General features: G+C 33.4%; 2 protein-coding genes across 3 annotated transcripts in view; both read left to right on the plus strand.

Moving 5' to 3' along the window:
- The first annotated feature begins 440 nt into the window (after positions 1 to 440).
- LOC117112866 (glycine receptor subunit alphaZ1-like) lies at positions 441 to 9,772 on the plus strand. 2 transcript variants are annotated; one of them, XM_033256055.1, is made up of 10 exons: positions 441 to 559; positions 896 to 976; positions 2,420 to 2,478; positions 2,897 to 2,964; positions 3,210 to 3,427; positions 3,958 to 4,040; positions 4,896 to 5,027; positions 6,235 to 6,461; positions 7,420 to 7,506; positions 9,246 to 9,772. In XM_033256055.1, exons 1-10 carry the CDS (start codon positions 528 to 530, stop codon positions 9,453 to 9,455), a joined length of 1,197 nt encoding a protein of 398 aa, XP_033111946.1. In that variant the 5' UTR covers positions 441 to 527; the 3' UTR covers positions 9,456 to 9,772. The 2 variants fall into 2 exon arrangements, with proteins under 2 accessions (XP_033111946.1, XP_033111947.1); XM_033256056.1 differs by lacking the exon at positions 7,420 to 7,506 and adding an exon at positions 8,279 to 8,365.
- Positions 9,773 to 14,177: 4,405 nt separating this feature from the next.
- The window catches only part of LOC117112868 (prickle planar cell polarity protein 3-B-like), a 65,188-nt gene continuing 59,057 nt past the window's right edge, over positions 14,178 to 20,308 (plus strand). The window contains exon 1 of the mRNA XM_033256058.1: positions 14,178 to 14,547. Coding sequence (XP_033111949.1) covers positions 14,485 to 14,547 — 63 coding nt within the window. The 5' untranslated portion in view covers positions 14,178 to 14,484. The remainder of the gene's footprint in view (positions 14,548 to 20,308) is intronic.

The raw sequence follows: 20,308 nt of genomic DNA on the forward strand, positions 1-20,308 counted from the left end.
CTATAGGTCTCATTGGTCTAGTGGTTATAATGCTCGCCTTGATAGTGAGAGGTTGCAGGTTGGAATCCTACCAGAGACACTTCTTTCATACTAATGAAAAGGAACTTTTCGTTTGATGAGCTCTGCTTATTACGATAATTACAATATGTTCCCTCTAGCACTGTTATTATTATTGATCTATTTATATATATATATATATATATATACATATACATATATATATATATATATATATATATATATATGTACAAATACTACTACAGCCTATATGACGCTTGACTGGAAGGAAGTCACTGAAATTAACCAATCCACTTTTATTATGCTAAAAAGTAAATCTTGATTCTTTACAGCACATGTCGTTGTCATGCTTAAATTATGAAAGTTTAGGTCAAATAAATATATGTAAGATGAAATATATCTTATGATACATTTTGACACATAAACAGGTGGACTGCTTGCAAGAAGCGCCTCCGTGGATCAAGTGAAATGCTCATTAACTAATCACTGGCTGTTACTTACGGTATACGATGTCTCTAAGAAGAAGCATCATAATTATTAGGTGAGTGTTTATACTGTATTACAACATAAAACGAACGCTCATATTGTTATTTTTATTGATATGTTTATTGTTATATTATTGTTTTTTTTTAATTTTTACTTTCATTGTTATTATTATAAATTATTATTATTATTATTATTATTATTATTATTATTATTATTATTATTTTATATAATTATTATTATAATTGTTACCTAATTATTGTTATTGTTATTATATTACTACTACAGTACTACTATACTGCTAGTGCTGCTTCTGTTACTGCTACTGTACTACTACTATACTATACTGCTGCTGTTACTATTAATCTTCGTATCTGTTATTTTCTGTTTAAAGTTGTGGTCTTACCATCTTAAGCAGCATAATTGAAGTAAGCAATGCCCAACTTCCTGTAGATAACAACAATGGAACGGAAAAGTAAGTAGCTTTACTATTTTTTGTTTTTGTTTTGTTTTGTTTTTTGCATCATAAATGTTTCCTTGTACGCCATTGGCGTGGTGTACTAAAAATATGCCGGTCATTATCACAAAAATGGTGCGTTTCAAAGACTATGTAAATATTACAATGTTCTGAATAAGTTGTAATTTGTTTTCTCCACGTTTTTTTCTTTTGTCTTTTAGCTCTCGCTTTTCTGTTTTAGTCTGCGTTCTTTCGCCTATAAATACCAACATTATAATTAATGTTTAAGTATTACATCTATAAGCATACTATTTACTAGCTTTATGTATACAGAAATATATTGTTTAAGAAATTAAAATCTGCTTTAGCTTTTGCTGATCATTTTATCAGCTTTTTCGGAATAACTTTGCTAAAGTAATGGAACGAGAGATTTTTTTTAAATTTAGGCCTACTTTGGTTCATTTATTCAAGACTTTAGTTGTGGCATTAAAGTTAGGATACTTATCGATGCGTTAACGTACGGAAGTGTTTTTTGATTGTCTGTATTTGGAATCGAACGTCATCAATTCTATGGCAGGCATTTGTCGCCGTATAAATTCCTGAGGCAAAAAGTACATTCACATGTATAAGCATAATGTAGAGATTGGTGTTAATATATCAAACTACAAAACAAGCTCTACACAATGTCAAACACGTCACGGTGATTCAATTGCTGACCTGTAATTAGATCATCATCAGAATTGATAATGATAAATCATTATAATAAAGGTCAAATCTGATGATATTAAAATTCAAAAAGTTCGTATTATACTTAGTTATCTCAAATTTATCAAAATGTAAACGAACTTCAAAAAAAAAAATATATATATATATACATATATAAATATATATACATATAAATATATATTTATATATATATATATATATCATATAGTATATATATTATATATAAATGGAAGTAGCATCATTTTCAACACTATTAATGTTCTACTCCAGGAGAATTACATTTTTTCTAACCTTTGTGATCACGTCACGCAATAACATGTGTAATTGAAGTAGTCCTACATTTACAGTGAACGTAAGACGTAAGAGGCGTTTGTTATATATATATATATATATATATATATATATATATATATATATGCATATAAATATATATATATATATATATATCAGAATCAGAATAATAAAAAAAATATAAAGAAAAGATGACTTTCATTGGCAAACTTTTACTTTTTACCTCCAAAATAAATCACCGCTTCCTTATACCAATACATATCTCTCTGGTAAGTTTTTTAATCATACATTCATTAGTTTTTGCATAATCCTCCTAAAAACATACATAGACAACCGGGGGGTGAAACTTCTGGGGCGGGCGGAGGTATTAAAAATAACAGCAACAGCAATAAACAACAACAATTACAATACTAATTATATTTATAATAATATTTTTATGTGTAGTGAGAAGATGAGTCGCATTGACTTTTTGGATGACCAGCGTATCAGGCCCAATGTTTCAGGTAAACTGGACTTAATCAATTATGGATGATAATAAGGTCCTCCAACGTTACATATTCAAAGTAAGGCTCGACTTATTTTATACCTTGTTTAGCGAACCAGTCGCCCGCCAATAATGATGATTTCTAACACTTTTTAAAATTTATAGTACCAGTACCCTCGCCGCTGCCTTGAAATCTCCAAAAATATGATAGGCCTATGTATATTTCTTCCTCAATTTAAAGCATTTAACCATCCTATAACTACATTGTTTACATTCACCAATAGGCCTAATATTTAATTTATAAACAAGCTATAAAAAAAGTCTCGCCTAAGGACGAAATAAGTACAGTATACGCATTAGACCCGAATAATAAAAACAACCAATGAATCAATTTATAATTGAATAAATTTATAAACCGCCTAAATTAACCTTTTCAGGTGGCCCAGTAAAGGTGAAGCTAAGCGTCTACATACTGTCTCTTGGTCCATGTGAAGATCTAAGCATGGTAGCTATGTTTTGTATTTATATAAATAATGTTTTTAACGGTTAATTTAAAACGCTACAAAATACAGACGATAGGGATTTATGTGCATTTTATACTACGAGAGAGATCAATTTGTGACATAGGCTTAAGCAATACAATTCAATAGGCATAGAATTTACAGTTATTAGCTTTCGATTTTTTAAAAAGAAAGTTAACACAAGTTGTGGCAGAGTCATAGTCATGAAGTAAATAATGTTTTGTCATAGGAATGCGACATCACTTTGTACCTTCGAATGCAATGGTTTGACAGTAGAGAAGTGTTCAATGGTTTAAAGTATGTTATATTACGAGGTGATGATACGGATGTTTTCTGGAAACCAGACGTATTCTTCGTCAACGAAAAACGCGCTACAATACCTGACGTCACAATCAAGAACATGGCGGCCCGTATCTATCCTGCGGGTTATATATTTTTCAGTGTAAGGTAAATTTTCTGATTTTTGAAAGTGTATATATATATGATTCAAGCATGCCTAACTGTAGCTTGGTAATTGATGCGCGCCGTTAGTTGTCACTTTTATGAGACTAAAAACATATTTTTGTGCAAAGAGTTGATAGATGAGACCATCATAATAATATATGTATATTCAGAAATATTTAATATCCTATAGGCCTAACCATTTTATTAAACAAAGTGTGTCACATTTTAAAAATATTTTGATAATCTTCACCTCACGTGAAACATAATCAATGAAAAACATTCGAACTACAACAAGCTTTGAGAGTAAATGTAATAGAATATATATATATATATATATATATACATGCTACGATACTTTGACTTTTAGGAGACATAGAAATATTTATTAGCGAAATTTTTGGCAACTCCTGTTATCTTCGTCAGAGCTTAAGTATGAAAAACTATATATATATTTATATATATGCCTATATATATATAGGCCAATAATATAAAAAATAATTCGTATTTATTTTAATATTGCCAATTGTTTTTAGGGTTAGTCTTAGAGTCACGTGTCAAATGCATCTGGCATTATTCCCTATGGATACTCAAACGTGTTTTGTTGCAGTTGAATCATGTTAGTAAAACTTTGTGTATTGTCGTTATTATATATCATCATACCCATCATCGTCGTCATCATAATCATCATCTTTGTTGTCGTTGAGTCGTCGTTGTTCTTATTATAACTTCATTAGAAAAGCCTAATTCTTTGTTTCTTGTTGTTATAATAATTATATCATGATATAATATAACTATAATCTTATGATATAATGTTATGATATAATGTTAACTATAATATTATGATATAATGTAACTATATATCCTATTGTCTATGTGATAATTATCGTATCAATTTTGGTCAAAACGTTTTGAGTTTGAAATGAAAATGCACCATTTCAATTATTTATTAATGATTTATAACACAATGTACCGTATTTATTCGAATGAACGCCCTTTTGAAAAAAAAAACCCCGCACAATCGAATAAACCTCCCGTAGAGCTTCATTCGGAATAACAACTCCTCGAATAACGGCGCCCCGAGGGGTTTACTATTTCCTAGAAAAAAAGAACACTCACCCACCCCCACCCCCTATGACTGTAATCAAATCTAATGGAGGCAACATCGTTCTTAAAACATTCGATTAATGTTTTACTTCAGTATAATTACATTTTATCTAACCTACTTGGGATTAATACCGTAAAAGTCTTTATGATCACGAAATACTTTACGGTAATTACGGTATGTGTTATAGTTCCACATTTACAGTGAAATTTAGGCGCTTATATTTGAGTATTATACGTATTCATTTTAAAGCCCCAAAAATATACGCATTCGTCGATTAAACGCCTCCTTGAATAAACGCCTCCTTGAATAAACGCCTCCCTCAAAAACCCTTCTCAACAATAATCACGGTCTTTATTCACATTACAGATGCGTATCCGACATCTGATTTGGTACTGGAGTGGGACGCCGTAGCCGTAGATACACATAAGGATCTCAAAGTCTCCCACTTCATACTCAGTCGCTTGTGGTCGGATGTTGAGTTGCAAAACTATACAACCGGTATGAACCATGTACAGTAACTATGGACTTATCTGGAGTTGCCAATCAAATACAGTAATATAAAATAAGTACTGGGCCATGAAAACGCACATGTCCCACAAAACAGTGTGCCATTTAGTTAGTCAATCAGTTAGTCATTCACACCGTCAGTCAGTCGCAGTCAGTCAATAAATTAGTTAGACAATCAATCAATCAATCAATCAATCAATCAGTGAGTGAATCAGTCAGTCAGTCAATCAGTCAATCAATCACTCATACAGTTCAATTAGTTAATCAATAGTAAATCAAATAATATATAAATTATTTAAGAAACCAACCATCAAACTCATTTAATCAATATATCAATCAACCAATCAATCAATTGATCAGTAACATAAAAAAAACCCCAAGTAGGCCAACATGTGTCATGGCTGTTATATGAAGAGACGAGGCTTACTCTATGACTGGATCTGATAGAGACTGAACATTCAACATATTACATTCACAACACTTATCACGCCATGTGTTCACCTGTCGCTTATTTCGATGACAGACTAGTTAAAAGAGACTCGTCTGCGGGATCCATGATTAATAGCAACAAATATCTAGGAATGAATCAATGTTAATGCGAATACTTTATCCAATCTAGTTCTATTATTTAGACCATTTGTAGTTGAAGATATTGTACATTCTTGTCTAGTCATGACGTAATTTTATAATAAATACCGTATCGCAATATCATAAGGGAGGGTACGAAAACGATAACCAATAATGATTACTCATCAATTGTTTATCCAATCTTCCACTTATATCATCATCAAAGCCAATATTCGATCTTTATTCGTAAGTAGAAAACACAAAATTATTATGTTTCTGACGTGGACCATTATGCATTTTGGCCTCCTTTAAAAATCCTATATTTTTGGGGGTTTTTTTTTAAATATCGTTTTTGATACTATTTATTATCAGGAATGACATAATAAAAATTGTATAAATTCAAACTGCAGGGAAGCTGTAATTTTCAATATGGCTTAGGCTCTAACTAAAGTATTTTCATTCTAGAGTAATGATTCTTGTGTCTACATAGGTTTTCAAAAAGTAACCGATGCTTTAACTTTTGGCCAATCATAATCTAGTTTTGTTTTAGAGCACGCATCATTGGCTCTAGATTTTGGATGATATAGTTAATTTATATTATTAATTAATCTATGTGTCTTTATGTTCCCAGGTTTTTTCAGCACTGCCTACCTACGGTTTGAAATTACCAGAGAGCTGTTATCTTACATGATTACGTCATACGTTCCCAGCGCCCTGTTGGTTATGATCTCATGGCTGTCATTCTGGATCGACATCCGGGCCACCCCAGCGCGTGCCACTCTCGCAGTAACATGTCTTCTGACCATGTCTCATATTGCTTTGGAGTCGGATTCATTTGCAAAATTTCAAACGATCACCGTGAGTTATCATTTTCATTTTAAGGAATTTACGACGTTTCTGAACCCAGGTTTTTAAAAGGGGTTTCTTTAATAACTATGTCTACAAATGAGAGAATTATAGGGTTACATAATTATCATGAATATTCCTACAAATCAATTCGTCTTTTTTATCACTCTGAATTTAATTAAGAATTATATAAGACATACGTTTATGTATTAGAAATGCAATGAATTTTAGATATATATATATATTATATATTTTATGGGTTTTCTTAGTCATTTATATTGTTAACGTATCGTAGAAGAGGTACGGTTATTTTTTGCGGCTCCTTGTGTTTCACGATTAACTAATACTTATATATGTTTAAAAAAATAATATTAACAAATTTTACAGAAGAAAGGCGAAGGCCACTTTTCTACGTTTTGCAAGGCATCATCAGGAATGTATGCTTGAAACGCAGAAAATGGCCTGGTCAATTTTTAGAGCCACCTTTTATATATTAGGTGGTTTTCGCTGCACGACGTTAAACTTAACTTTAGTACCCAACAAGCAGCGCAATAGCTCCGCCCCTTTTGTAAACAAATCGAAATACGCATGCGTAAACCCGTAACTAACGTACGTCTAGCACGTAAAATCATGAAATTAACGTACTCCGCAACGCAAAATGAATAAATTATGACGTCATCCGTTAACGTTAAGGTTACCGTCGTGCGGCGAAAACTGCCTATTATATCAAGTGACTGTGCATTGATGTTTACTGAATAAATAAACACATATTATATTATAAATCAATTGATTCTAAAGATACTAACATTTTACAATGTTTTGTTCAGGTTGTTTTGTACCAATCCAGTTTATAGATCCAATAGATTCAACCATTTAGTGTTTTTAGATATTTACGGTTGTAATTGTTATAATATCGATGCTTTAACATTGTTTGAATGATATTGTTCAATGTTAACCACCCGCCCCACAGGCAATGGATGTCTGGATGGCGACATGTCTGTGCTTTGTATTTGGTGCCATGATGGAATTCGCCACGGCAAGCTACACACTGACAAAGGTACAGTAAATCCAAATAAGCTTCCGTCTAATACTCTAGTGAGCGAGTTCACTCATGCGTGACCGTAATACGTTCTCTGCACAACGTAGATTTGGTCAAATTGCGTTATAGAATCGACGTGACGAGGAAAACGTTTTCGCATGCGCAGATCACTTTTAGTGACGTCATTACGTTCTACTTCCTACCGTCGTCGTGCAATCAAAAGCTCCTTATGTGCATGAGTGAAGTACACGGTATCTTTTACCCCTGGTATTTAAATTTTTATTTTGATATGTGACCCTCATTTCAGCATATTCACTCACATTTTCTCTACTGAAATAGTTTCTATTTCGATTTAATTGTCTAAACGGCCAAAGTTCAGTCACTACCGTATCATAAGACAAAATGGAGGAACATTATTCAACAATAATTATGATGAGCAATGAGAGCTGGAATTGGTATATCAAATGTTTTGACAGTAATTAAGCATATTAATTAATATTTTACCTACCTCCATTTGACGTGCGGCGAAAACTGCCTATTATATCAAGTGGCTGTGCATTGATGTTTACTGAATAAATAAACACATATTATATTATAAATCAATTGATTCTAAAGATACTAACATTTTACAATGTTTTGTTCAGATTGTTTTGTACCAATCCAGTTTATAGATCAAATAGATTCAACCATTTAGTGTTTTTAGATATTTACGGTTATAATTGTTATCATAATATTGATGTTTTAACATTGTTTGAATGATATTGTTCAATGTTAACCACCCGCCCTATAGGCAATGGATGTCTGGATGGCGACATGTCTGTGCTTTGTATTTGGTGCCATGATAGAATTCGCCACTGCAAGCTACACACTGACAAAGGTACAGTAAATCCAAATAAGTTTCCGTCTAATACTCTAGTGAGCGAGTTCACTCATGCGTGACCGTAATACGTTCTCTGCACAACGTAGATTTGGTCAAATTGCGTTATAGAATCGACGTGACGAGGAAAACGTTTTCGCATGCGCAGATCACTTTTAGTGACGTCATTACGTTCTACGTCCCCGGGAAAGCTCCTAAAATGTTGTTAGTGATGTTAAGCTGGGCACTTACTGCGCCTGACGGTCGCCGACCGACTTGTTTTATGGAGGACGCAGCTGCACGGCGCGTGCGCAACGGACTGTTTTAATGACTATTAAAGTCTCTATATAGGGACTCTAATGACTATTCATACAGACTGCCACCGACAATCAGTGGACGGCGTCGTGTCGTCTACAGGCCAACTCAGACAGCATCATACGACGCAGCCCGACGCGATTTATCGTCTGGGACAGTCTTTATCGTGAAAATATTAAACATGTTTAATATTCTACGACGCGACAGCCCCCGACGCAAACCATCACGTCTGTGTTTAACTCACACAGACCCGACGCAACAACAAATCGCCTCGGGCTGCGTCGTACGACACTGTCTGAGTTGGCCTTAACGCTCACTAGTTCTGGAGTTGGATTCGTCGGCTGACGGTCGTACGACCATCTACGATACAGTAAGTTCCCGCCTTAATTGATGTTATTGAAAACGCTATAATATAACCACAGCAGCTAAAAACATAATACATATACAAAGTGCACACCAAAAGCTTCGACTTTTTAAGTCGTATCCAATCTAGTGCTGTATTATTATTATAATGTATTGGTCAAGTAGGAAATATTTACATTATTGTGAGATAATTGTGATAGAAGTGTGAATGTTCTTTTTTCAGCCAAAAACCATTAAACCAAAAAAAGGTGATACGAGCGCATCCCTGGAAGAGAATGAAAACAGTAAGAGTCGACCATCAACCGTCACCAGCAGTTCATCAACAGCGAACTCTATGGATACCTGCTCACGTGTTCTTTTTCCTACTGTCTTTTTAATATTTAACATTTGCTATTGGGTATTATATCAATTTGCAACAGTCAAAAACGCCTAATTTACTTATACACTTTGATAATAGTCGTTAAGGTAGAATATACAACTGGAAGTTTTCTGGAAATAGATTTATTTAGATAATAGATAATTACTTACTTCGCCTACAGCTCTATTTAATAAAAATGCTTTAATTAAGGAATGTGTTTTCAAATTAATCTCTGAAAACGTAGGAATAGGTAACCACTTGTATTCATATATAGTGTATAGGCATACAATTATTTTAAAAATCGTAATAACTCTTTATTTAAACAAATTATTCATTATAAACTTTATCTTTGTAAACGTTGACAAATAAATAGCAATAAATTGTAGTCATAGAGGAGAAAAAATGTTTGCCTTAATTAAATTAGTCCATTTGTGTATCTTTTATTTTGATTGTTTTAACTTTGTTTAACATAGTGGCAGAGCCCACAATTACCAGTTCCCTGGCTTATAAGAGAAAACTTCAGAAAATAGTGTCCGAATAGAAAGATCAAAATCTGCTACGGTGCATCTTTTCATAGCCAATACCTTTTCCTATTCATATTGACGATTCCTGATTCTCAATCGTCGAAATTATTGTCATATTACTCATCTATTGACGGGGTGAAATAGCCTCTTGACCAGGCGTAACATTACATCCGAGCTGGTCTCCCCAGTTAATATGACCGTATTGCGTAGTTAGTTTGTCCATGTTATGAAGTCGACACTCCAGATCGCTGTATTCAGAATCCATTCTTTGGAATCGTTGTTCAATGTTTAAATTAACGTGACTTAGCTGTTTGATGACGTTTTGTAGATCACCCTTAGCTTCTACTAATCGACCGAATTTACACTCTAGTTCTGTGCTTCCCTTCTCAAATTTATATAATTTTAAACGTAACTGTTCGTTAATTTCGCTCAATTCATTTAACGAAATTTTAAGATTTTCGTTTTCTTCTGTTAGTTTACATTCTGTCTTTTCTTGTTTGTCAGTTTTAGCAGATAATTCATCGACCTTCTTTCTTTCGTCACGTAGTTCGATTTCATAACCCGAGCACCGCGTTTCCAAAAGTTCAAAACGTTTCTGCACATCTGCATTTTTGGCCAATAGTGATCCGTTTTCTTTGTCGAGATATTCAACTTGTTTTTGCAGATGTTCAGCCTTCTCTGTCACATGATCAAGTTTTGTTGCCAAACTATTAACTTCTGATTCTAACGCGCATTTCTGTTTAAGATAGGATTCACTTGAGTCTTTGTACTTCTGGTGCTCCGTTCGAAGTTGTAGCAACTCAATCTCTTTATCGTTGTTACCCTTCTTCAAATTGCCCAGTTCCATAAGGTTATGAGTGTTTTCTGCCATGGCGGACGACAATCGGGACTGCAGTTCAAGAATGTTTAACTGTAATCGTTCATTCTCGTTGCGATGAATGCTATTTTCACTTTCGAGTTTCAATGTATATTTTGACTGATCACTTGACTCTCTTTCCATTGTACGAAGTTTTGTTTTTGCAGAGATGCATTCGCTATTTGTGTCTTTAAGTTGTGATGACAACAACAATTTCTCTTTTTCAGTCCTCGCAACTTTGGTTTCCAATTCGACAATTTCTCGCTCAAGCTCTTTCATGCTATGGTTCCATTCTGATTTAGATTTCGTTGAATTTCGCCGACATTCTTTTAGCTCTACGTTTTCTCTTTCCAATTTGCCAACCTCCCCTGTTAACTTTAAATTATCATCAGTCAATTTGTGATAATTACAGGATAGTTCATCATTCATGGTCCGCAGCCGTATAATTTCATTCTGGAGAACTTGGTTCTTTGCATGAAGACTCTGCTGATCCGGGCTTTGAATGCAATGCATACACCCGGTTCTAAATGTCGCTTGTTCCGTAACAGGTGGAGACCTGTTGCTATAATTATCGCTGGGTACGTCCTCTGCGAAACTCTCATCCAAAACCTTTTTTTTGCAGATTGTGGATAATGTATCATTAACCTGCTGAGTATCATCATCCACGCTTTCGACGACCAAAGAAGGGGATTGAACATCTTTCTGTTTGAGTGATTGGGTCTTGTATCTTGTTTCGGAAGTGTTCTCGGATACTTGTCCCATGCACAACATTGATTGGCTAATTCCTAGTTGTTTAAAGTCGTCGGTAATCGACCAAGAATCGGTATATGATACACATTCTGTGTCAGACATGCTCGCATCGCCAGCATCATCTAATATACTTGGATGCCGATGACATGTACTACTCAATTCTACCATCGATTTGAACTGATCAACCATCCTGCCAAGTGTGCTTGCCACTTTTTGTTGTTCGTTCTCAATGGTTTTATCTAAAATACTGTTAGACATCCTAGCAGGTAATTCCACTTGCGAAAACCCTTCTTTTTCTGTGACCCACGTCTCCGACACTAGACCTATATTGCAACATCTGGTCATAATGCTGTCAAACATGGTTTCCAAATCATTTAACTGCTTATCAAATTGGCACATTTCAGAATTTCTATAACAAAAACAAACCCACAGAATTAATTTAACTGTGATTAATGAGAATGAATTAGCAATGTGCAGCTTTTCTAGTCTTCGTGTGTAGGCCTAGGCCTGGGCCGCCGCTTGCCTACCACCAGGGCCAGTTAAAGATTATTAATAAATTAATAATAATATATCAGTCGGTTACCCATTTAGGCTTACATTACCTGCTTGTTTCGATTAAAGTAGATGATTCTAGAGCCTGTTCATTTAAATCTTCCACTATCATTTCTTCTGAAAATGAAAAAGGGATCTGTTCCATTGTCGCCGCGTCTTTCTCACGGTTTTCTTTGATTGTCAGTGCTCGGTCATAGTAGTGCTGCATTTTGACGTCCCATTGGCCCCGACCATCTAATACTTTCCCATCACGTGACAGTATAATCTGGCGACCATTTATAAAACTTCTGCCAGCATATTCTACCAGGACCACACGTCGACTGTCTTTGGCAATACACCAAGTGATATCAAAACTCCCAAAGTTTTTACTGTATGGTAAAGACGGTGGTTTTGTGAATCTTGGGCTTTTCCCGGTCTCCAGTAACCCAAATTGACACTTGTCACCCAATTCCTTCAGAAGATTTGGATCAAATCGTTTGCTATTGAATCGCTTCTGTGTTTCTTTTCTTTGTTTGTATTGTTTCTTGGGAGGCGAAGAAAATAGTGATCGAAAAGGCATGGTTTCTGACTCCACCTTAATACACTGACTGATGATTTAAAAAAATCTTAGCTTTGGCATCAGGAAATTGTTTAGTTTTTTTGCGTTGTTTAGATCGTTCTTTGTCGCTTTAGACAATACGCAGATCACACGCGCAGTCATGGAGATCTCCATATCACATCCTCTTTACTAAGGCGCGCACGCACTTCCGCTGCGTATTCACTATCAACTAGCAACGAGTAGCGCACCGGATGTTTATCTTGGTAACACCAAGTAACACGCACGTCGGAATTATGCGTATCCGGGATATAAAAAATCATATGGAAACAATAAACAAAAATGAGATTGACTGACCTCCCGATTTGGTTAGCGTGGTTTTCCATTTTCTGTATTGCCATATTTTGCGTTGGCCATCATGACCCTATACCCATATATAGGGGCGCTTATGAATAGATCGATATACAGTATAAAAAAAATAATATGCCCTATTATTTTTTTATACTTTAGCCTATATCGATTTTAAAATAAATCGATTTACATTATAAAAAAATAATAGGACCTATTATATTTTACTCTATATAAATTTTCTTTAAAGGTATGAATTTACGAGGATATTAATGTTAAAAACTACGTAATCAAATTAAAACTAGTACCGTCTTCTTTAAACCAACAACTTATAAAACGCTACACAAATAACTGAGCACCCTCGACGGTGGTTTGATGAAGAGCATATAGTTATTTAAACGTAGAGGCCGCTATACATGGAAATGTAATAGAGCTCTGAAATGTATATCATCAGTGGATTTTATTGATTCATTCTTTATTCAGCCAATAACATAAACAAGTGTGAACAAAACAAATCAAGGAAATTTAACAAATAGGGCCTACATACAAGAGACAAGAAATAACCTAAGTTCGCTAGGATTAACTATAGTGTGAAAAACACTCTGGCTCTCAAGCCTGTTAGTCCGGAGAATAAGATGTCTTAAAAAAACATGCCTATACAGCAATGCTCCCTGGTATAACTTTGATGTTTGACTTTTTTCTAAGATTAAATTTGCTAACATTTAATATTTCGTTAAAAATTAATAACCATTCATAGCTTAAAAAATAATAATAAATAATAATAATAATAAAAATAATAAAAAAACAAATAACTAGGCCGATTACCATATAAAATTTACAATTCCATATAGTTATTCAACAAATTGAGCAAAAATATATAAATTTATAATAACGAAGTTTATACTGTATTACTAAAGTAAGAAACAATTCAACTTATGATTATCTTTGCTTAATTACAAAACTAAGCCATCTCCCTTTTCAGCATGCTCGTTTTATACAGTTCGAAAACTTGAGTCCAAAAAAAAAAAAATACGTCCCAGGTAGAGTCAGAGACTATAGTGCTGATTGTGGACTAATTTCCTTCTTGCTTACTTTTTTTTTTGGAAAATGACAAAATAAAATAAAAATAAACTGTAAATACAGCAAAACCATGTAGAACCGAACGTAAAGTTACGGCCAGGTGGCGCCCTATATAAACGCTCCCATAATTCCATTCGATGAAGGCTGATTACACCAACACACTTTCAGCGGAGAGTTCCATCCGATCGCGATATCTTTATTCGGGACAGGTAACTCACAGTGAGGTTGTGGATAAGGCGGGCATCCTACAGGTGCTACTTATTATATAACTAACGGTGGAACCAAGGCGTGCTGTCCTTTTTAGTTTGTCTCGGAGTACGAAAGGTGGAAATATGAGCTAGTTGGCGTTCTGTGGGGTTACCTTAAGATCATCATCTCTTGCTGTTTTACAGTCATCGTTAACTTATCACAGATATCGTCATTCCAGAGAAAGTCTACAACCATAGCAACAACTTTAGCATGGCTGACGGCGGCAGAATTCAAGCGAAGTTTCGGCGTGAAGGGGGAAAACCGTCTAAGCGGGTAAGTACGTACTTACAGGGAAGATACTTACAATGGTGCTCATCAAGATTATATATTGAATAATTGAAATACTAGACCGTGTGCATGATCGCTATTGGAGGGATGCAAGGGTGTGCAAATTTAATATATGGACCATGGATGGGGTAGTGGTGGGAGGGGTGGGGTTGGGAGTGGTGGGCAGGGGTTTCACCTAGAATCACAGTGAGGTGAAATTTTCTCAGAAGATTGTCAAAATTTGTTGAATGTTGTGTACAGAGGTCATTTAAATTTTTGGATAAATGTACGCTCAATCATCCATACAACTTGTTTCGCTAAAAACACTTCTATTCAAGTAACATGGCCAACAAGTTATCCATGATTATTTACTTTTTTAGTGTTAATGTAGCTCCAAGGTTAATCACAAACTATGCACATTTAATCCAAGGTATGCAATGTACTGTAGGCGTACAGTATTGGTAGAAGGGTGTCCTTAAAAATGGTAAATTTGAATCCTTTAATTTATTCACCTGTAACTATAAAAGTATGGTATACTACTATAAAGTTCTGTGAATTCTCTTGCACTTGTAAGGCCAAATAAAATTAATTGTTAGTTTCATATTCAGGATTGAATTTTTTTTTTGGTGCTGGTATTAACTATTTACTATCCTTTATATAATTAATAATAAAAACTTTTTAAAATTAATCTTTGCAACATATTCTGCCATTTGTATTTCCACCTTTTTTTAGGCTTTGAAAACAATTTTTCAAATTGTCATTATCTTTATTTTCCATTAAGAAATTATTATTTTTTGATAGTTAACAAATAGCAACTTGTTCCATAAGGCCCTAAAAACTGATGAGGATAGGGATATGACAACTAGCAATTAATTTTATATTTGGCCTTAATATCCTGCTTCCATTTAACCTACTTTTATTTCCATATTATTTTCTGTTTTTTTGTATGTTGATATTATATGGAAATACTTGATTTGATTTCACTTGAAAGACTATTTGCAATACTCATAGGACATTATTTCGAAATAAAATGCAGAGTCTAGAGTTTGATATCATTTTTTCCTTCAACAATAAACTTCATATTATGATGTACTTGGTTATTTAAAAAAAAATTTGTTGTAGTCTTGTTAAATTTGAAGTAGTTGTTAATTTGTGCATGGACTTCTATTTCTACCAATCCCATTCGCTGTCTCTAAGCAAAATCTGATCGCTTCCTCAACAGTAGGAGCACACTTTTAAGGACATTTCTTGTTGAACATGAAAAGAAGGGTGCATATCATATTAAATGTAGGTCGAAATGTTTGTTTATTTACCCAACAGGTGTAAAAATGTACCCTTGTACACTAGCGATCCAGCACTCCAGTGGGGTGGAGTGTGTTGTCTGTAAATTACTTCAGCTGGTGTCCTTATAAAAACGTTATCTCCTGCAACCACTACTGATAGTGTATATTATCATCAATGCGTAACCAATCTCCAATGGGTTTGCCATATTTGTTTTAGATAAGTTGTCTGCCTCAGCTCACTGTGTTGTGTTTAAATAAAGATATGCTTTCTCTGGTTAAAATCTGAAATTACCGTAACTATATAAAATATGTTTTAAATATTAAATTTAACCAATCATTTTCATGTAAAGCCAACAAAATTTAGATGCTCCAAATTTGTCCATCATACTGGAAATAATTACAAAACTATAAAAGCTTGTATTTGGATAGAGTGAGTATTTTTTCTGTTCAGTATATTTTTAAGAGGGAAAATATAAAAAATGATGAGAGGTGGTACAAGAAAATGTGGTTTTTTTTGCATTAGTGTAGTATATATAATAATATTAGTAATACTTTATTGATGAATCAAACATTTGATAAAACAAAATTACACAAAAAATTAGTATACAACATGCACTGCAGAAAATATAAGAACCCTTGGTGAAGAATGTTGGCCTGTCTAGGATTGTCATGTTTTGACAGATTAAACAATTGGTATGAACTTGAACCCAGTAGGGGACCTTTATCGGGTCAAACGTGTTCAAGTGAAAGATTGTTATATTATCATCGAATGGAACTGTATATTGTTAATGTTATCATTAAAAATTGTCTAAAATCCTGAAAATGTGTGAAACTCTAAAACATTATCTATATGTCAGTGTATATAATGAATAGGGTGCTGGCCTTGAAAACCCTAAGAATCCTAATCATGAATTCTTTAAACTTATCTTATTGTCCAAACCCAGTACCACCTCATTTTTTAAATATTAAAAATAGTCAAGTGAAGCTACAGTTTAATTTTAAAGATGATTATCCTAATATTTTCTATGGTCCTGAAAACAAATTCTGTTTTAAACTGACAGATTATCTGTATATTATAAAAAAATAAAAATATATTTTGCATATATGGTGCTGACCCTCAAATCCATAAGGTTCTATGTTTGAATTCTCAAAACTGTCATATTGAAGCAATAGTAAAGATAAATCTCTAATCCTCATAATGAGCTTTAGATAACATCATTGATTTCCATTTACCTGTATATAGTAGTAGGCTACAGAGTGGCTTGCTACTACTGGACTCAATTGAATATTTCATTTAACGATATTGAATATTTCATTATTGTACAGTATATTTTCCTTATTTATGACTAGATTAAAATACTATGATATAAATGATCAGTTTACTTGTGAGCTCTCTTTCATTTGGTGACTTCCTAATGTCTCCAAATAATCTCATAATACTTAATTATGTTCTCTTCATTTCATAATTTGCTTCTTGATTGAAAAACCTTTGAAGGTAAATGATTTTGTTATTAATTATTATTGGCTAAAAAGAGAAGGATTGCATAAAGAAAAAGATTGTATACTTCGTGAATACCTGGATAAACCGACTAATTGCCTATTCTTTCTCTCAAAAGAACACCCCTCAAAATATAATTGAACAGTCGAATCCTTATTTCAGTATAAATGCACATGATTTTGATATTAAAGTATTATATTTTTTTTTATCCAATTTTTTGGGGATTTGAGAATTATTTTTCTATGCAGTTGAAAAAATCTGAACGGTAAAAGGCATTGATAATATTATTCATAAAAGCTGAGCTGTCAGGTTAACGCAGACAAAAACATGAATTTGGCACATGTTAAAGTGATCAGTATTCTACTTAATGACCCTTTCTACATTAAAGTTGATAATATGCATGGTTGACTAATTATGCTATCATCCACTACTTGTCGGTGGACAGGGATTATCTCCTCTCCACGAGAAACAGCCGCTGGCTTCTATGCACTAGTTTTCGCGATAAAATGTTCTGCTCGGATATTGTTTTAGTAAATTTGCGGCCGGTAATTGTTCCTTTGTCGAACAATAGACCGAGTTGATTGGATGGTATTACCTGAAGCAACCGCGGTTGTTTACATTTGGACGAGGTGTGTGAGCACAATGTATGAAACTTACATATCTAGGCATCATGAAATCACTTCTGCTTAGTATCATCAATCATTTTTACATATGAACAATGTTAATGGAAATTGCCACTGTATCTGAATACAGTTACAATAGAAAATTATACATGTAGAGAAGTGTGTTAAATATAAAATGTAATAAAAAATATATGAAAATAGATGACAAGTATTGAAATATAATGGATTCAGATAAGAATATTTCCCCTTCATATAAATATTGACCATTGTTTTATTATCATTACCCATCATTATTAGATTTTTTATTTAGAGCTATTATTATATTGATTTGTATTTATCAATTTGTTATTCTTATTCTTATATATTATCCTTTCTACATATATATTTTTGGCTATTAAATAATTATTAGAATGTTATGACATTACTTTATTATTGACATATTACTATTGTGTATATAATGAATGGAAACTATAATTATCTATCGGTTATAAAGGATACGACACAAATATTGTTATGCTTCACAAATGAATGCATTTAATTTGGTAATTGTAAACTAATCTACAGTAGTTTCAATAATACATAAATCGAAAACTAATGTATATTTAATTTGTTTTCAATACTTCATCATTTTATTGAATCAACATTTACTTGTTAAAAATAGAATGGTACTCTGAATTAATTAATACTTAAAGAAAATTAATTCTTTGAACTTATTTACTCACAGTCACATTACATTATTGGAAATATTTTTGACAATGATTTGAGAATTTGAGTATTCATATGTTATCGTGCACATAATAACATGACTATAATAACATGATTGGTGGAAGGTTTAAATTTCATAAAGTTGTTTCTACAGCTGATATTACAAGAATTTTACAGGGAGAGTAAATTCTACTTACAGCATCAATTAGATATCATAGTGACCTTTAAATGGTTGAGTTGCCTAAGGGGGAACATTTATTGCCTATCTTTTGATTTAATATCTTGGACCATTAAAAAACTCCAACTATTTAGGTGCTACAAGAAAGTGAAAACGCTACATTTACGATTTGTGGATTTTAAAGGGGCAGTGTTGTATGGTTCTATTAAAGGATTTTTAATAATAAATGGTTTATTAGTGCAGGTAGTAGTAAAAACTTTTCTACTGGACCTTTAAAAAGTGGTGTCCCTTAAGATGCTAGTGGAAGAAGTAGTAATTCTACATTTTGGATGCTATTATTTGTGGATTTTAAAGGGGCAGTGTTGTATGGATTTAATAAATGGAACTTTTAAAGACAAATAATTTAATAATAAATGGTTTATTATTGCATTTTTTAAAACTTTGAGGTGTCTATTCAGATGTTAGTGGACTGAGGAAGAAGTGGTAATGCTAGATTTTGGATGCTACAATTTGTGGGTTTTAAAGGGGCAGTGTTGTATTATGTAATAAATAGACTTTAAACTTTAAAGACAATTTAATAAAATGGTCTACCAATAGATTTTGGATAAACATGACTACTGGACCATGAAATTAGTTGTTGAATCAGATGCTAGTGGACTTTTTAAAGTGTAATTGATAATGTATTTAAGATGCTACAATTTGTGGATTTTAAATTAGTGTTCTACTAATGCAGAGAATTTAAAGAGAAATTAATAATTTAATAATCAATGACCTACCATCTAGATTTAATGTGACATAAAAGGACAAAGATATATACAAAATCAGGGTTTTATTTCATTTTAAAAATTAAATTAATAATTTTGTATTACAGAAAGATCACCTCCAATAGGTGACCAGTTTTTTGCAGCCCCCAGATAAATAATGTGAGTTTTATCTCTATGATAATCATATTTTTAATTACAGACCAAAGCTGCCAAAGATCATGAAAATCCAATGTTCAAAAGTAGTCTTTAATTGGAACAGTAGTGGCACCAGCGGGAAGACAGGGTGAGCACTTCCCGTCAGACAGGCCTGGCCTGGACTCCCCTGCCATCCAACGAACGACTAGGTCGTCGGACCAAAAATTGAAAAAAACCCCCAATAATTTGCCCATCCAAATAATGTTATTTGATTGCCAATCCCAAATATTGTGGTCTCAAAGCAAATTTAAGACCAAATTAAGCCATAAAAACATTCCCCACAAATCCTAAAAGGGATTCTTTTTATTCCGGGCCGTCAATTGAGGCTTCATCATCGCCTTGGCTCGGACCCCTCCCCTGGACACGTCGGAACCCTTGTCGGCAAACATCTGGCGCCACCGCTGAATTGGAGTTAGACCTGTACTGTTCTTTGAATTATTACACGTACAGTATCAATATACTGGAGGTGTTCTACTGTACTTCTTATTCTCTTGATTCGTATTAAAACTTGACAATTGTGA

The sequence above is a fragment of the Anneissia japonica genome, unplaced genomic scaffold (genome assembly GCF_011630105.1).
Source record: "Anneissia japonica isolate Jap-2015-1 unplaced genomic scaffold, ASM1163010v1 scaffold287713_len945575_cov184, whole genome shotgun sequence".
Taxonomy (NCBI): domain Eukaryota; kingdom Metazoa; phylum Echinodermata; class Crinoidea; order Comatulida; family Comatulidae; genus Anneissia; species Anneissia japonica.